Below are 16,733 nucleotides of genomic sequence, written 5' to 3'. Positions count from 1 at the left end.
ATGGATGAACCATTTTACTATCCTAGAAGTGGACTACTGTGGTGTTACAATAAAGATGAGGTTATAATTCAAATTGTCCTTTTGAAATGTCTAAGACTAAAAAGTGACCAGCAGGTCACCAGAGAGGGTAAGCTTGCATAAGATCTTTTCAGAATTTGCTAAAGATGAGCTTTGGGTAGGCGGGAACAGCCTGGATGTAGGGGAAAAGAAAAGGGAGGTGCAAGCTGTACCATATTTCTAAATGTATTCATTGCTTAACACAGACACAGGACCTGACTAAGGACAAGTCTTCTGTCTCGTTGGATCAGAGGTAAATATTTAAATCAATTTAAGTAACTTTCCTGATGCTTGTATAAAGTGATCTGTGACTTACATGGCTGCATAGGTAAATTATAATATATCAGTGTTGTTACAGTGAAATTGCTGTTCTTGCCTCACATTTTTCTGATGTCAGCCCTTAGGGAAAATGAACCTGTGAGACTAAGTAAAACTGCTAGTTCAGGGCAGAATTATCAGAGGAAGAAACATTTTTTTGGGGTAGTAACTGCTGTACTAATTAAAATCTTAATTTGATAAAGGAGTCATACACTCCAGGTGAAGCAAGGCCCTTTTCATTCTGCAAAGGCACAGCACTGCCAATTATCAAGTCAGGGACTCAGAGGGGTATTCATTGAAGGGAATTTCCATCCTGAGGCCCTTTTGGTCATATTCTCCATGGAAAGGAATCAATGATGTGGTACAGATTTGGGTACCCATTGACAGCACACTGCCAGAAAAATTGTAATGATTTTGGCAACCAAACGTGACAAATACACACAGGCTTTCAGAGATCTCCTAGCAATTTCTGCAGCTCCATTCCATGGATATCAATCTTTGTGTACCAAAGAATAACAATAACAACAACAACAATAACAATAATAATAATAATAATAAACATTTTCTGGTCTCCGTAGCAAACAGCAGAATCATGACATGAGGCAGATCCTACTGAGCAGATATCTTAAAGAAATTCAGAATACTCACAACCTCAAGGAATCTGCCTATTTCTGAAAAAAATAAAATTGCCAGAACATAAAGAAGAGGTTGTAGTTAAATACCACTAATAAAACTCTAGCTCTCTAAAAGCAAACAGTATCTTTGCCATACACAGTACTAGATGGAACGGCCAAGGAAAACACAAGAGCCTAAGAATTATGCCTAATTACGTTTTTAGAATCAGTGCCCAATTCTATACAGATCCAAAATGAGGTAGTGGGAAATTCAGACATTCTGCCCTGCCATGTACTAAGACTGCAGAGATATTTAAATTCCCCTGGGAACATTATTTGGAGAAATCATTAGTTAAGGAAGAAATAGAAGAAAATATGTAGCTTAGGAATCTGCATATTATTGAAAACCACAGGCAGAAAGAAACTCAAAGAAAACTGCAGCCGTATGTAGGAGGACCCATCTACAGTTATAAGGAGATATCAGGTAGATAACAAAAACCTAAAGAAATTGCTGATCCTAACATGTGGCAAACAGTATCTTTGTGGAAGAGAAAACACACAGCTAGGCTATTAGCTTTAGTGGCAGTATACTGCACATGTAACATTTCTCACTGGTATGCACTGCATCCTCCATTTTAAACAGTCAAGCAGTACAACTCTGTCTGTTGCCTCTTTCCAGGCTGTAGCAATGGAGCTGCTCTCAGCACCAGTTGGCAACTTTACAGTTGATCTTTTCAACAAGTTGAATGAGACGAATAAGGGCAAAAACATTTTCTTTTCTCCTTGGAGCATCTCATCTGCTCTGGCCATGATGTACCTGGGTGCAAAAGGTAACACAGCAACGGAGATGGCAGAGGTAGGTTTCTCTGTAAAGCATGTACCCTGACACAATACCTGGCTGCAAAATCTACTGTGTTAAATAGAAAAAAACTTACAACCACAGTGACAAGAAAAAAAGGCAGACCAGAGAATGTAACAAGTGAACGGCAAATTTTATTTATTTCATACCAAGTGCCACCTTCCTTCAGTAGGAGAACATGTCCTGTGGGTATCACACACTCTTGAGTTTCTCTGAACCTGACTTTTTCAAAATGATTCTACATCTTCTAATTTATCCTATGACTCTGCCACAGATGGGATGTTCCCTTTGAGAAAGGGACTCCCAAGTAGCAAGCAGCTGATGTCAGCAGCTCCTGACTCAATTAGCAAGAAGCCTGCAGATCCCAGCACCATCTCCTGCACGCTCTCTCCCTCCCTGGCAAGGATGCATCTTTCTATCTTGATTTACACTTTCCTAAACACCTCCCTGACAATCCAGCAGGAAAATAGGAATGGTATACTTCCCAAGGGCTCTGGTCTCTCTACAGTCCTCGACCCAATCCCTCCTTTAATGTTGCACTGCCACAGACACACTGCAGGAAGATGCAAAGCGAAGGAATCAGGACTTCAGCTGGGAGATCTCAAGATCAGAAGTGCACATGACTACATAACTGACACCCAGACAGTTAACAGCTAAGAAGCAGTTTTCCCAGCTGGCTAGACTCTTGTGCTTCCCATCAGGAAAAAGTTGAGCTGGCACATTTCAACTGCCAGCAATCAACCAGTGGCCCATAATCAGCTGAAGAAGTACTTGTCAACCCAAACTTTCCTACCAGACAGCTTCAGACATTGTATCTATCTGCCTAAGAAAACCACACTACAGCAGATCAAAGCACCTGGACAAAAGTAGCTGTGGTGCTCAGTACCGCCCAGCACTCCCCTCTGCATCACCACACTCCTGTTCAGAAGCCTTTGTACATTTGCCCTGGGGAGAACCATTTCGGTTTGCATACATGCATTGCTATTACTGAGAGCAACAGCTATGGAAGGGAGTTCAGCCTTGCAGCACGCAGACAATAGTGCTGCATTTAATCAGCCGCTTAAGCAAAAACTAGCACAGTGATTTATCATAAGGAGCAAAACAAGACAGAGACAACACTAAAGGCCCCCTTGATCCCCGTTTGGCTTTAGAGCATACAAGTTCTTTTATGCCAGTTTTATGCCAGTTTCTCACCTTTACCCAAATCTGTACCACTCTGCTTGCAGGTTCTTCATTTCACGCAAGCTGCAGGAGCTGAAGACTCTTCTTCTGTGGCCAGACCTTCTCGGGGAAGACCAAAGAGAAGAAAAATGGTATCTATTAGAGTTCAAATCCCAAGAGAAACAATCTGTGGGATGAGAATGCCCAGATATAGCTTTAGGAGTCCAGTATTTCTTGTCTGCATCACTCTCTATATTTAAAGTACAAAATCCAACATCACAACAAGTTCAAGTTCAGTTCTCCTCACTCACCAAAACTCAATGAACATGTGATAATCAGGAAGGTTTGCTATATGGAAAATCCGTTAATCCAGGGATAAACAGAGCCCTGCAAACTGCAGTGATGGTAGACTTGGAAAATTAAAAAGTAAGAGAGAGGAATCCAACTCCTCCCTCATCTGCTTCACTTAGCATGTTTTGAAAATTTCATGCAAAAATACAATCGCCAAATGTATGGAATGGTTTCTCTTTCTAAGGATCCTGAGCACAAGCAAGCTGAAGACATCCATTCTAGCTTCAAAGAGCTCCTGGCTGCCATCAACAAACCTAGAAATACCTACTCACTGAAAAGTGCCAACCGAATCTACGTGGAAAAAACCTACCCATTACTGCCTGTAAGTTGAACAGTTTTATCATAGAGAGGAGCAAAAAAAGTTGCAAAAAGTATTTCTCATTTTAATTACTTGTCATTAATAGAAGCTCTCCCTGAATACAGCTTTGCCCTGCAAATGAAGAGCTCTGGATTCCAGTGATAAAGTTCACTGGAAAATACCAGGTGGACGGCCCACAGTATTTAAGGATGCATTCCTCTTTAATTGCAATGTAGGAATTCCTTTTAATGCAATTTAGCTTTATTATTGGAACCCTCAATATATACGACTGTAAATGAGACATGAAAATAAGCACATCCATTGGATGTGCACAGTCTTCTTCCCTTTTCCAAATGAATGTTGGAACAAGGGCAGGGAATTTTCTGTTATTGTGTTATTTCTTAACTGTCACCTCACAGTCCAGTGCAGAGTGAAATATTAAATCCTGCAGTTCTCCACGCCATGGGAGGCCCAGGAGCTAAGAACTTCCCTCTGGGACAGAAAAATACAGTATAGTAAAGAACTTTTTTTTGTATAACATTTTTCAGAGCTACTCACAGCTTAGTAAGAACTACTACCATGCAGAGGCACGGAAGGTTAACTTTATGACAGCATCAGAACAAGCCAGAAAGGAAATCAACACCTGGATTGAAAAACAAACTGAGGGTAAGCTGAGCTCAACCCCAGCGTCTTTTCTCTCCTATTAACTCAGCCTGCTGTTTCTTTTGGGCAGGTGGCCTTGTTTCCACAAGCGCTAATGCTGCAGCCAGGTCCTGCAGGAGCGGATGATGTAAATTGGGCAGATGGGCAGTAGGAGGAGAGAGAAAGAGCAGTGCTTGAACAGCATCACATACCTGATCCAGAACTCAGTGACTTCCCTATCAACTTTACTGAGGTCTGCATCAGCTGCCCCTCAGACAGGACTGTCACCTCGGCACTGCGCCCATGTACCACAGGCATAGCTGAAAGGGGGGAGAAACACCTCAGGCTATCAGCTTGGGTTCTCATACTCCAAGGGATATGGGAATACCTATCCAACCATACCATCCTACATTGGTGAGAGGTGCAGACCTCCTTTCATGAGGCATAAGCAGCTGGCAGACGGACTATCTACCTTTCTTCTTCCAGCTGGTTGCTATGAAGGTGTGATATTTTTTCAGAAAGGAGTCAATTCCTGTCAGCCAGCCAGAAGGACTGGACAGGAGTTGAACTGAGGGAAAGCCCAACTGAAACATGCCATGCACTGAGATATATATACATACACTGAGATAAAACCTAACTCTTCTGATTCCAAAAGGCAAAATCAAATCTTTGTTGAACCCACATGATGTGACAAGCTTCACCAAGTTGGTCCTGGTAAATGCTATTTACTTCAAGGCAGACTGGGAAGAGAAATTTCAAGCAAGAGACACAGATCTGCAACCCTTCCGACTGAGCAAGGTAAGCTCCTCTGACATCCTCCTTATAGCCTGGTGACAGCAGACACTGCTGAAATCTTTCTATTTCATAAGTCCCTTAGTTATCCCCGTGGTAACTAGACTCTCTACGAAAAGCTGGTTACTATAAAATGTGTCAGTGGTCAGCTCACCAGTAACCTTTACGCAACTACATGAAAGCATGACTTGTGACTGCTGGTCACTAAATACTCATACATTTTAGAAAATACATTAAGATGCTGCTCAGGTAAATGTTAACCAGCTCCAGATAACAGCTACAGTTTCCAAAAGCACTAGAGTGACTTCAAACCTTTTTTGTAAAATGGTGCTAGAAGGGCTAGATTGTAAAAATAAGATTTTGGGAGTCCAGGCTCCATGGACAGTCAAAGATACTTCAGGAACAACATGCGATGTCATAGTTGAGGATGATACTCAGGCTTCTGTACGGCACAGCCTGGCTAAGCATGAACATACCTTCTCAAATACAACTGTAACAGGGTATCCCTGAATGTCTGGGAGAGATTAGTAGAAATATTCATGTCACGTATTCAGCAGAGATGTAAATGAATTCACACCAAAAGAACTTTGTACCTTTTCCACCAACTGAAATTTCTGCCTTCTGAATAGCACATATACATTGGCTGCTTAAATGAATGAAGGGAAGGAGATACTAAGAGATGTTATATACTCCTGCAAAGGTGACTACTTACCAGAAAATATCCCTCATCATGAGCTCCTTTGCAGACATTAGTGTTATCTTCTACCAAGAACTGTGAGGTACAGAGCAATCAGACAGTCACTTTTTATTGCCAGAGAAAGAGGGCCACAAAAAAACTGTGCAAAAATCTCTCATCTTCTTAAACCATAGCTGGTTTTCTGCCATAGTGTTCAAAGGTTATATACAATACCCGCTCCATCCTTCTAATCCTTGCAGACTTTTCTAACTCTCTTCTTCCCTCCTCTGTGGGTTGCTGTGCACACTCTGGGAAGAAAGGAAAATCAGGCTGTTCAGGTCATAGCAAACTGGTCTGGAACAAATGCCAAAATAAGCAATATTGCTCAAGAAAAGCTTTAGAAAAAAAATGATAAACCACTATTATAAAAGCTGTTTCCAAGAGTTTCCTCTCTCTATTGCCATGAGTCATCTTCATCCTTCACTTAAATGAATGATTTCTTACTCCTTCTAAGTCAATAAATAAATACTTCACAGAACAAAACCAAGCCTGTGAAGATGATGTATATGAGACAAGCATTTCCAGTTCTCATCATGGAAGCAATGAATTTCAAAATGATTGAGTTGCCATATGAGACACACGAACTCAGTATGTTCATCCTCCTCCCCGATGACATCAAAGACAGCACTACAGGTCTTGAACAGGTAAATATATATATATAAAAAACTATCTCTTTGCTACATCCTAGACAAATTCCATATTTCTTCAGATGATGCATTACCACATATAACATTGTAAATACTTAAACTGAAAGATGCATCTTCAGCATACATATACCTTCTGGTGGGTAGGATGAGGACTAGCAAATGCAGCTGACTCATTTTCCCAGCCAAACAGTACAGTGTTATAGGGTTAGCATCAGCACCACATTTTGCTCACATATTAACAGTGTCCAAAACTGAAAGTTATTTTCCACAGCCAGGAGTAGAACTGTGTCTGAATTTTCATGAAATTTTTTGTCCGATGCCAGGTGTGTTGTAAGAACAGAGAAACAGAAAAGAAGAGGGTGAGATGAAGAAGGAAAATCCTTGCAGGAATAATATAGGTGGTTTGACTACAGATATATCCTGTTGGCTTGATGAAATTTTGTCAGTATTAAAAGAAAAAAAGAAAGAGAGACTGGAGACCATATCTCCCCTCCTCTTAGCTGTGCATTTTAATCTTCTCCACTAGCTGAATTAATTTCCTTTAAAACCTACCTAATCTTGTCCTTGACATCCCAAGAAGGTTTGCCTACATTGTATACCCTTAGTTTGGTAACGGAAGACTCTCAGGACTGTGCATAATCAGATGCTTAGCTCTTCAACAGCCCAGTGCTTGCCCAATACTACATGAACAGCAAAAGATGAATGTCCCTTCTCTGAATATTCAGGAGAGACAGTACAGCACAAGTAGTCAGAGCCTCTTCCTGAGATAATGTGTGTGGAATAGACACCTCTTCTCTCTGGCAGGGAATTCTGTTCACCACCTCTTTCTGATACTGTTTGCTTCCAAACACATACACTTGCTGTCTCAGAAACGAGGATTTTGTGAGACTGCACTTGCTACAACAGTAAGATCTGCCATTGTAGTTACCAAAATTGCAAGGTCGCTAAATTCTTGGATCTATCATGTCAAGCATACCATTCATTGCTCTCCTCCATTTGATATGAGCTGAACCCTGGTGGCACAGTGCCCAGGATGGAGAGTTGCAGTGACAGATCTTGCTGGAAGCAGCTTGTTTCAGAATTGCCAAGAAAATAAGTGGAATATTAACAGCTGGTTCTATGGAACTGGATCAAACCACCTGCCACACATCCGGGAATCTCCCAGCAACTTTGTTCACATTTGGAGAAAAGAAACGTTCTCACTCAAGACTGAATTAAAAGAGAGGGTCTGGCAGCTCAGGGGTGTAAAGTGCCTTGTCTTTCTTTTGCAATGAACACGGCAGAGGTGCTGCTCAAAACCTTGCACCAGTAAGTCTCGGGTGCTTGTTGCAAACCCCGCATGTGATCATCTGTAACGCCAATTTATATTTCATGCTTTCATTTAAGTGTTAAATTCTTCTTCTATTTTTTCTTTCTTTGCAATTATTAAATCTCTCGTTTTTCTTAAACCGTAGCTGGAAAGAGAACTGACGTATGAGAAGCTGTCTGAATGGTGTGATTCCAAGAAGATGACAAAAACTACTGTGGATCTGCACCTGCCTAAGTTCAAAGTGGAGGAGAAATATGACCTCCAAAATACTTTGATCGACTTGGGAATGAAAAGTGCCTTCAGCGGTAATGCTGATTTCAGTGGAATCACTGAGAGGCGTAATGTGCCGATCTCCAAAATTATTCACAAGTCTTTTGTTGCAGTTGATGAGAAAGGCACTGAGGCAGCAGCTGTTACGGTAAACACAGGAATGACAAGTCCAGGTCCCGTGGAGGCTCTGAAATTTAAGGCTGACCATCCTTTCCACTTCTTCATCAGACACAACAAATCCAAGACCATCCTCTTTTTTGGCAGATTCTGCTCCCCCCCATAATGAGTTATTGCTTACTCCAATATAGCATGCAAATTTCACTGTCCTATGAGAGAATCTGAACTGCAGCCTTAAAAGCTCAGCCTTAAATCTTGTAGCCATAAGTACTGAAAATATGCATCCTTATGTCTTTGCCCCCCTTGTATGGCAGTACCTAGAGATGACCCTATGCCTCAAAAGCTGTCACTGTATTGACCCTTCCCACTGTTCTAATGAGATGGTCCTTCACAGAAGCAGAGTGCAGAATTTTGCTCTCTTGCATCAGATGTGCTCTTCTGACTGGCTGTTTGAGAGTGAGGTGGAGGCATAAAGGCTCTGCACACAAGCCATTAGCTAGCCTCAGGTCTGCAACTGACTTAAGGGAGGCACAGTCCATCCTCTTAAATCTCCCAGAGAGGAGAAAATCCCAGAAAGGAAAAAAACTTACAGAAATCCATATGCTCTCTTTTCTTCAATGGGAAAGTGTATTTGCAATACAATTCTGTTTCCTTATGTTCCTTTCAAATTTAAAGTCTGTTGGAAATTACTAAAATTTAATACAAACCCAGAATCATCTCAAAATGTCATCTATCTCCCTCTGACTCCCCCATATACACAGATACATGGCATTCATTCTCTGCTGCCCTTGCAGCTTCATGCGAAATTGAGGCAGCAAGGGGAAAATGATCAGGCCATAATGTTCACGTGCTGACTTCTGATTACCTTGAAAGAGTCACTATACTGGTACGACCTCACAAGTAATGGTTCATCTCTGTCTGATGCACAGCTACTTGTCATCATGAACTGCTAAGAATGTTTTCGGGTTTTTTTTTGAGAGGTGGTACAGACCCCTCACACCCATTTTGTCCTCATTTCCCTAATCTGTATAGGTTAAGGTTGCTAAGAGTTCCAGTGAGCAACATTGCTAGGAAATCTACCAGCAAAATGCTTTCTTGCTAACCCTTACAGATATGCATTCTAAAATCCCAGTATATAAATCTGCTGCTTCCTTTCAATTTAACCTAAGTATACCCGTTTCCTGGCTAGTATCTGCACATTTCCCTTTCTACCTGTATCAGTGTTCAATGCAAGCCTTGTAATTTAGGAGTGCATCTCAGCAAAGACAGTCATAGCGTTGGCAGGAACACCAGTGGGATTTGGACCGATGCTTTATTTCATAATTTTGCTGTGATCTGCATTCAATAAAATAAATGAACTTTGAAGTTGTGTTTGTCCTATTCAAGACACCACCTTACCTGGTTCTCTTAGGGTATCCTGTAAGCTGCATGGTTGATGCAAGTTTCCATTCCTGCCTTTCCAAAGCAAGAGCCAAATCACCCCAACCGGCAAGGAGCCAAGGCACTCTAACACACCACTGCCTTGTTTCCATCAGACTCCAAACCACATTAAAAATATTGTTATTCCACATGATATCTTAGACATTTACTGAACATACCAATTAAATTATACTCTGTGATGAGCAAGTTTTTGCTCACTGAGTCAAGGCATTTGAACTTTTCTTTCCCTGTAAGCATTCAATAAGCCATTTTGAACCAGTGCTTATTGCACTACTGGCCTCCCTGGGAGCTACTCAGAAGGCTTATTTTCCTGCCATAACACATTAAAAATACAAAGTCTGACCAGAGCCTATAGTCCAGAAGAGTGCCTTGCAACAAACCCTTTTCCTCCTGTACAATAATGAACAAGAAATGCTGTATAGGCAACATCAGTCCTTTGACTCTTCCACTGACTTAAGTTCCTGATACAGGTGAGAGAGGAGCCAATGAGGAGAGGTACTCTGCTGGACCTCACACTTACAAACAAGGAAGGGCTGGTTGGAGATGTGAAGGATGGGGGCAACCTTGGCTGCAGTGACCATGAGATGGTGGAGTTCAGGAACTTGTGAGGAGGGAGCAGGGCAAAAAAGCAAGATAACAACCCTGGACTTCAGGAAACCTTCTTCAGGGACCTTCTTATAAAAATCCCATGGTATAGGGTCCTAGAAGGAAGAGAGGTCCAGGACAGCTGGTTGATGTTTAAGGATCATTTCCTTCAAGCTCCAGAACGATCCATCCCAATGAGCAAGAAGTTGAGAAAAGGGTGCAGGAGACCTGCATGGATGAACAAGGAACTCCTGGCAAAACTCCAAACAGAAGAAGGAAGTGTACAGAAGGTGGAAGTAGGGACAGGTAACCTGGGAGGAATATAAGGATGTTTTCCAAGTCTGCAGGGACGGAGTTAGGAAGGCCAAGGCCTATCTGGAGTAGGATCTGATCTGATGAGCAGGCTGAAGAGGATCCTGCCCCAGCGTGATGTACAAGTAGGTGCCAAGCAGTGATCAGCTGTGGCATTACTGCCTGCCTGGCGGCTGAGTATGTCCTGGCCTCCCATGGCCAACAGTCCTGTGGAGGGTCTATTGGCTGATCTGTCCCTTGATTTGGGAGGAGTTGCTGAGCTGGAGTGGCAAAGGCTGTGAGCCAGAGCACAGCCTCGGTGGCTGGTTCTGTGCAGCTTGGGATTATATTTGGAAATAGCAGGGTCCGCTGTGGCTATTTATGCATGTGCTCAAAGGCAAGGGTGCAGGGAAGAGGCTAAGGCCCGTTTGGAGTTTTATCTGGCAAGGGATGTCAAGGACAACAAGAAGGGTTTCTTCATATACATCAGTAGCCAAACGAAGACTAGGGAAAATGTGAGCCCGCTGCTGAATGGGATGGGTGCCCTGGTAACGAAGGATACAGAGAAGGTAGAGTTACCAAATGCCTTCTTTGCTTCAGTCTTTACTGCTACGGCCAGCCCTCAGGAATTCCAGACCCTGGAGATCAGGGAGAACATCTGCAGAAAGGAAGACTTTCCTTTACTTGAGGAGGATCGGGTTAGAGATCATTCGGGTAAAGTGGACATCTACAAGTTCATGAGCCCTGATGGGATTCACCCATGAGTGCTGAGGGAGCTGGCGGATGTCATTGCAAGCCCACTCGCCATCACCTTTGAGAAATTCATGGAGATCAGGAGAGGTGCCTGAAGACTGGAAGAAAGCCATTGTAAGTCCTACTCACTACAGAGCAGTCAGCCTCACCTCCATCCCTGGAAAGGTGATGGAACAGTTCATCCTGGATACCATCTCCATGCATGTGAAGGATAAGAAGGTTATCAGGAGTAGTCACCAAAGGGAAATCATGCTTGACCAAGCTGATGGCCTTCTCTGATGGAATGACTGGCTGGGTAGATGAGAGGAGAACAGTGGATGTTGTCTACCTGGACTTCAGCAAGCCTTTTGACACTGTCTCCCATCACATCCTCATAGGGGAACTCAGGAAGTGTGGGTTGGATGAGTGGACGGTGAGGTAGATTGAGAACTGGCTGGATGGCCGAGCTCAGAGGGTTGTGGTCAGTGGCATGGAGTCTAGTTGGAGGCCTGTAGCTAGTGGTGTCCCCCAGGGGTTAGAACTGGGTCCAGTCTTGTTCAATGTATTCATCAATGGCCTGGATGAAGGCACAGAACGCACCCTCAGCAAGTCTGCTGATGATACTAAACTGGGGGGAGTGGCTGACACACCAGAAGGCTCTGTTGCCATTCAGAGGGACCTGGACAGGCTGGAGAGATGGGTAGAGGGGAACCTCCTGAAGTTCAACAAAGGCAAGTGCAGGGTCTTTCACCTAGGGAAGAATAACCCCATGCACCAGTACAGGTTGGGGGTTGACCTGCTGGAAAGCAGCTCTGCAGAGAAGGACCTGGGAGTGCTGGTGGACAACAAGTTAAGCATGAGGCAGCAGTGTGCCCTTGTGGCCAAGAAGGCCAAGGGGATCCTGGGGTGCATGAGGCAGAGTGTTGCCAGCAGGTGGAGGGAGGTGATCCTGCCCCTCTACTCAGCCCTGGTGAGGCCTCACCTGGAGTACTGTGTCCAGTTGTGGGCTCCCCAGTACAAGAGAGACATGGCACTACTGGAGAGAGTCCAGCGGAGGGCTACAAAGATGATGAGGGGACTGGAGCATCTCTCATATGTGGAGAGGCTGAGAGAGCTGGGCCTGTTCAGCCTGGAGAAGAGAAGACTGAGAGGTGATCTGATTAATGTCTACAAGTATCTGAAGGGAGGGTGTCCAGAGGATGAGGCCAGACTCTTCTCCGTGGTGCCCAGGGACAGGACAAGAGGCAACGGGCACAAACTGAAACACAGGCAGTTCCGTCTGAACATGAGGAAAAACTTCTTTCCTGTGAGGGCGACAGAGCACTGGCACAGGTTGCCCAGAGAGGTAGTGGAGTCTCCTTCCCTGGAGTTACTCAAAACCCGCCTGGACGTGATCCTGTGCAATGTGCTCTAGAGGACCCTGCCTGAGCAGGGATGTTGGACTAGATTATCTCCAGAGGTCCTGTCCAATCTCAGCCATTCTGTGCTTCTGTGACTTGGGAGGACAGCAGTGGTGCTCTCCTGTGCCCATGAGGAATAGCACAAAGTCTTGTAGCCACTGTGGTACTCAACAACCACATGTCAGAGAACATTATCTAAGGCAACAAGATTTGAATGCAGGAGAGAAGTACTGTAAAAACATTTACTCTGAGCAAAATTTCATCTAAAGTTACAGTTCCCTGTCCATCTCAGCCAAAGGTATTCCATTTGGAAATATATCTCCACCCAACAAAGTATACCTGCCTCTTCCTCCCTATACAAAATGCTGCTTCTAAAACCAGTGCCCTACCTTGCCTGTAATTTTCAACTCAGAATTCAGCTGTCTGTTATCCAGAACCCAGATGGTGCAGTGCAGCTTGGTGTTATTGACTCAGCTTTATTAAGAAAATTGTTGTTAAGGTGTGGAAAAGCACAGAAGCTAAGGCCATGGAAAATAAGAAAAGTAAAAATAAAAACAGAAGTTTTTGTCAGGATGGAATAGTCAGAATAGCAAGGATTCAAAGGGGAAAATATGCAAGAAGATATAAACCTTAATTTAAAAAAAAAAAAAAAATCAAGACTTGGAATGCAGCAACAAGCAACATTAAGGCTCAGTCTGCTCCAGGGAGCAAAAAAGACTTTTCCACTTGAGTCATGTCTGCCTGGGCAGCAGAGACTCTTTAGGGTTGCAAGCATATTAATTCTTAGCCCTGTTACATGTTAGCCCTAGCTCTCTGCTGTGTGTATTAGCCAACAATGACAGAAAATCTGTAATGCTACAAAGGAATACCTCTCAGGCCATCTGAGAAATGACTGCATAGCATCAGCCAGCTGGTGAGGTGCAGTGGGTCAAACAGGCTGGCCTTGGTATCGAGCTGGTTCTGGTCTCATTTGTGCTTGGGAGAAGCCACAAAAGAGCACACTTTGCAGTATAACACATATTAGGGCTGTGGGGGCAAAGGGTCAGGAGGAGGAAGTGAAAAGAGCCAATCCAAGGGAATACTCTCTATAGCTCATCTACTGAGAGCACCACTGGAAGCTGCTTCATTTGTGTCTCCCTGTAGTATTTTCACAGAAACCAGGATCAGGGTCTCAACTCAGGCTAACCTTACCTCCACTTCCCACACTTGTGAAGGGCCTTTGAGATCTGGAGGGTGTATCTGCCAGTGCTGGAAGATAAGAAAAGTTATAAGCCTTTCAGTTTCCATTATTTCAGAATGGTTTAATCCTGCTGGTTTGCAATGCCACACTGGATACAGCAAGGGAGGCAGTCCTGGGGACATGAATCCCCAGTGCAGCATGTTCACTGTGCTTGCTATGGTTGTTGCAGGAGGCCTGGATGCTCCTGGAGGTGACAGGCTGGCCAGCTACAGGCTGGGATGGAAGAAGTAAAGAGGAGACAGGTCTGGGGCAGGGCAGCTCCGACAACAAGCAAGGTCCTGGTGTTCCAGTGCTTTACTCAGCAAGGCCTCTCCCAAGCGCTGTCCTTTCTCTACTGTCTGCCACAAACTCTGCATTGATACTTTTGAAAGACATCTCCATTTTATTCTTCCATACTGAGGATAACGCTATCTAATTACTTTTCTAAAATACTCCAGGGTAGCCAGCTCATAGGTTCTACATGACAGCGTTTCCAAATAGCTTCTTCCAAGAAGCCCTGGGTTTGTTCTGCAAAATCCAAACTTATAACCCTAGTTCCACAGACCCCTTCCTGAGAGGCTCCGGGACTTAAAATACTAAAGAAAGATGCACCTGACAAGCAGAAATGGCAGACACAGAACACAATAATAAAGACAAGGAACTTTACAGTGCTGTCGTATAGTCAGTATCCAAGAGAAGGACACAGAAAGAAAAAAAGAAAGAAAAAAACCTGCTTCAGAACTAAAATGAAAATTCATCAGTATTTTAAGGTCTTATTTTTCCATCAGTAACAGACACAAGAAAATGACTTAAATGTTACTTATACTCCAACCTTGTCAGGTTCTATTGCAATAGATGTGATATTTGCTCTCATTTTCTTCCTGTGGGACATACATGAATAGGATTTCTTGTAGAGTAAACAATGTAATAAGATCTAGTCTAGCACTGATCTAAACTAACATTGAGCCAACTAATTTTTCACTGTGCTGCTTTTTAACCAGGTGCAACTGAAAGAGAACTGATCTTCAAGAAAAGCTCAAATGGCCCACTCAAACTACAGAGTAAACTGAGTACTGGTGCAGGGGTAAAAGAATCAAACAGCCAGAGAGATACAACTTCATATCGATGCCAAAAAGGATGGGGATAGGGATAGCTTCAAAGAAGGCCAAAAATGACTTCATCAGGACATCAGCATAAAATGATACAGGTTTATCACATGACTTTTTATGACTGTTTGTCAAAGCTCAGTGCACCTAGAGCCAACAGGTAAGGTGTTTTTGATGCCATGAAACCTTGTTTCTATCATTCTGTTTGCAGCAAGTCACCATTTCTTCTCCTCCATCTGGCACAGGAAAACCAAGAGTATCTTTTCTTTGGCAGATTTGCTCCCTTTTGAAACCCAGCCAGTCTTACTAAACAGGATCTTGCAGCAGCTGGAATATACCACAAAGAGTATCTACACAATTTGGGTACCCTTTCTTCATTTCCTGTATTTTTGGCCAATCTTTGCAACTTGCGGTATAGTAATTTTCATCACTAACCATTTTATTCTTCTCCTATTAATTTAGCTAAAGAACAGATAACAGTAGCTTCAGATATGTAGCGGAAACATTTCTTAAGCACACTTACCCGATGCTGTTACACATTTAGTGTAACACTTGTCTAATATAATACTGAAGCAAGAAAACAAGATAGATATTCTAGGCACAGAAAATGCACCTACTTAGAAACAGAAAATGTGAAAAAGAGGTACATATAGCATTCTTGAAACCTCATGTGCTATATGTACCAGTTAGATTCAAAGTGAATATGTGCACAAAAATATAATTCCAGGTCAAAAATGCGCTTGTACTCTTGACACTGGTGCTTTTTCCTTAGATGTTGACTGCATGCCAGTGAGTGGTTTACTCTGCATGCACCCTATCAGCGGGCAGAGGCCACTCAGAAGTAATTACGTATAAGAGAAAAGATACAAAATGATTGCAGAGGATATTTATTAATGCTGTTTAATCTAAGTCCCAAGGATAAAAGCAGAAGAAAACAATAGAATTGCTAGTTACTCTGGTTTAAAGAAAAGCATTTGTTAACACACAACTGTATTGTATTACACTTTTGCTGGTCTCTAATTTTAATGCATTCTGCTGTTGCAAGTCTCTAGTCTAATAGAGTAGAAAATTCCAGTAGAATAAATTATTTCAAGCAGAATTTAAAAGCAGTTTTGCAACTTTTGGTGGATGATCCTAATTCCCTCAATTGAGAACAGAGAAACAATAAACTGGGTACAGTGTTGGGCCTAGAGGTACCTAAAACACCTTCACCTTCAGAATTTCTCCTAGGATCAGTGATTTCTTAAAACAACATCCACCAATCCAAATGAGTCAAGTGTTCATTTACATTTCATCATTTCTTTTAGATGACTGTATAAGGACCTTCTGAGCTTCAAATAAGATCTGCTTTTTGAAGAAAAGAGCATAAATGTAATATATCATTAAAAAGGGCTTTAAGTGTGTGACCTATAGGCCACAAGGATTTAAATGAACACTTCCCTCTGAATCCCACCACAGGATGAATGAGAGTAACAGCCTATTTCAATACTCCTTTTCAGCCATATCTTGGAGATTACTTCCTACCCATTTCTGAGAAAGAAAAGAAAAGAAAAGAAAAGAAAAGAAAAGAAAAGAAAAGAAAAGAAAAGAAAAGAAAAGAAAAGAAAAGAAAAGAAAAGAAAAGAAAAGAAAAGAAAAGAAAAGAAAAGAAAAGAAAAGAGGAAGAATAAAGTTTTCAAATTACTTTGACATGCCCCTTGTCAATGCAGTATGGCTGAATTTTTTTCTGCAAGTTCCACATTTTCCCAGGCCAAACATCAAGGGTTTGGAGAAGGATATACTGCCCTTT

General features: G+C 42.6%; 2 protein-coding genes across 2 annotated transcripts in view; one reads left to right on the top strand and one right to left on the bottom strand.

Annotated features, from left to right (window-relative positions):
• The window catches only part of SERPINB5 (serpin family B member 5), a 49,025-nt gene extending 45,896 nt beyond the window's left edge, over nt 1-3,129 (bottom strand). Inside the window, exon 1 of the mRNA XM_068932006.1 lies at nt 3,043-3,129. The gene's annotated coding sequence lies outside the window, so the exon portion shown is untranslated. The remainder of the gene's footprint in view (nt 1-3,042) is intronic.
• On the top strand, nt 181-9,536 carry LOC104146134 (heterochromatin-associated protein MENT). Its single transcript, XM_009678052.2, has 8 exons — nt 181-310; nt 1,669-1,845; nt 3,075-3,161; nt 3,545-3,682; nt 4,207-4,324; nt 4,956-5,098; nt 6,305-6,472; nt 7,930-9,536. Exons 2-8 carry the CDS (start codon nt 1,678-1,680, stop codon nt 8,335-8,337), a joined length of 1,230 nt encoding a protein of 409 aa, XP_009676347.1. The 5' UTR covers nt 181-310; nt 1,669-1,677; the 3' UTR covers nt 8,338-9,536.
• Nucleotides 9,537-16,733: the final 7,197 nt, after the last annotated feature.

This window comes from Struthio camelus, chromosome 2, assembly GCF_040807025.1.
Source record: "Struthio camelus isolate bStrCam1 chromosome 2, bStrCam1.hap1, whole genome shotgun sequence".
NCBI classification, from domain to species: Eukaryota; Metazoa; Chordata; class Aves; order Struthioniformes; family Struthionidae; genus Struthio; species Struthio camelus.
The sequence above is the reverse complement of the archived record's forward strand: the minus strand, read 5'-3'. Positions and strand labels throughout refer to the sequence as shown.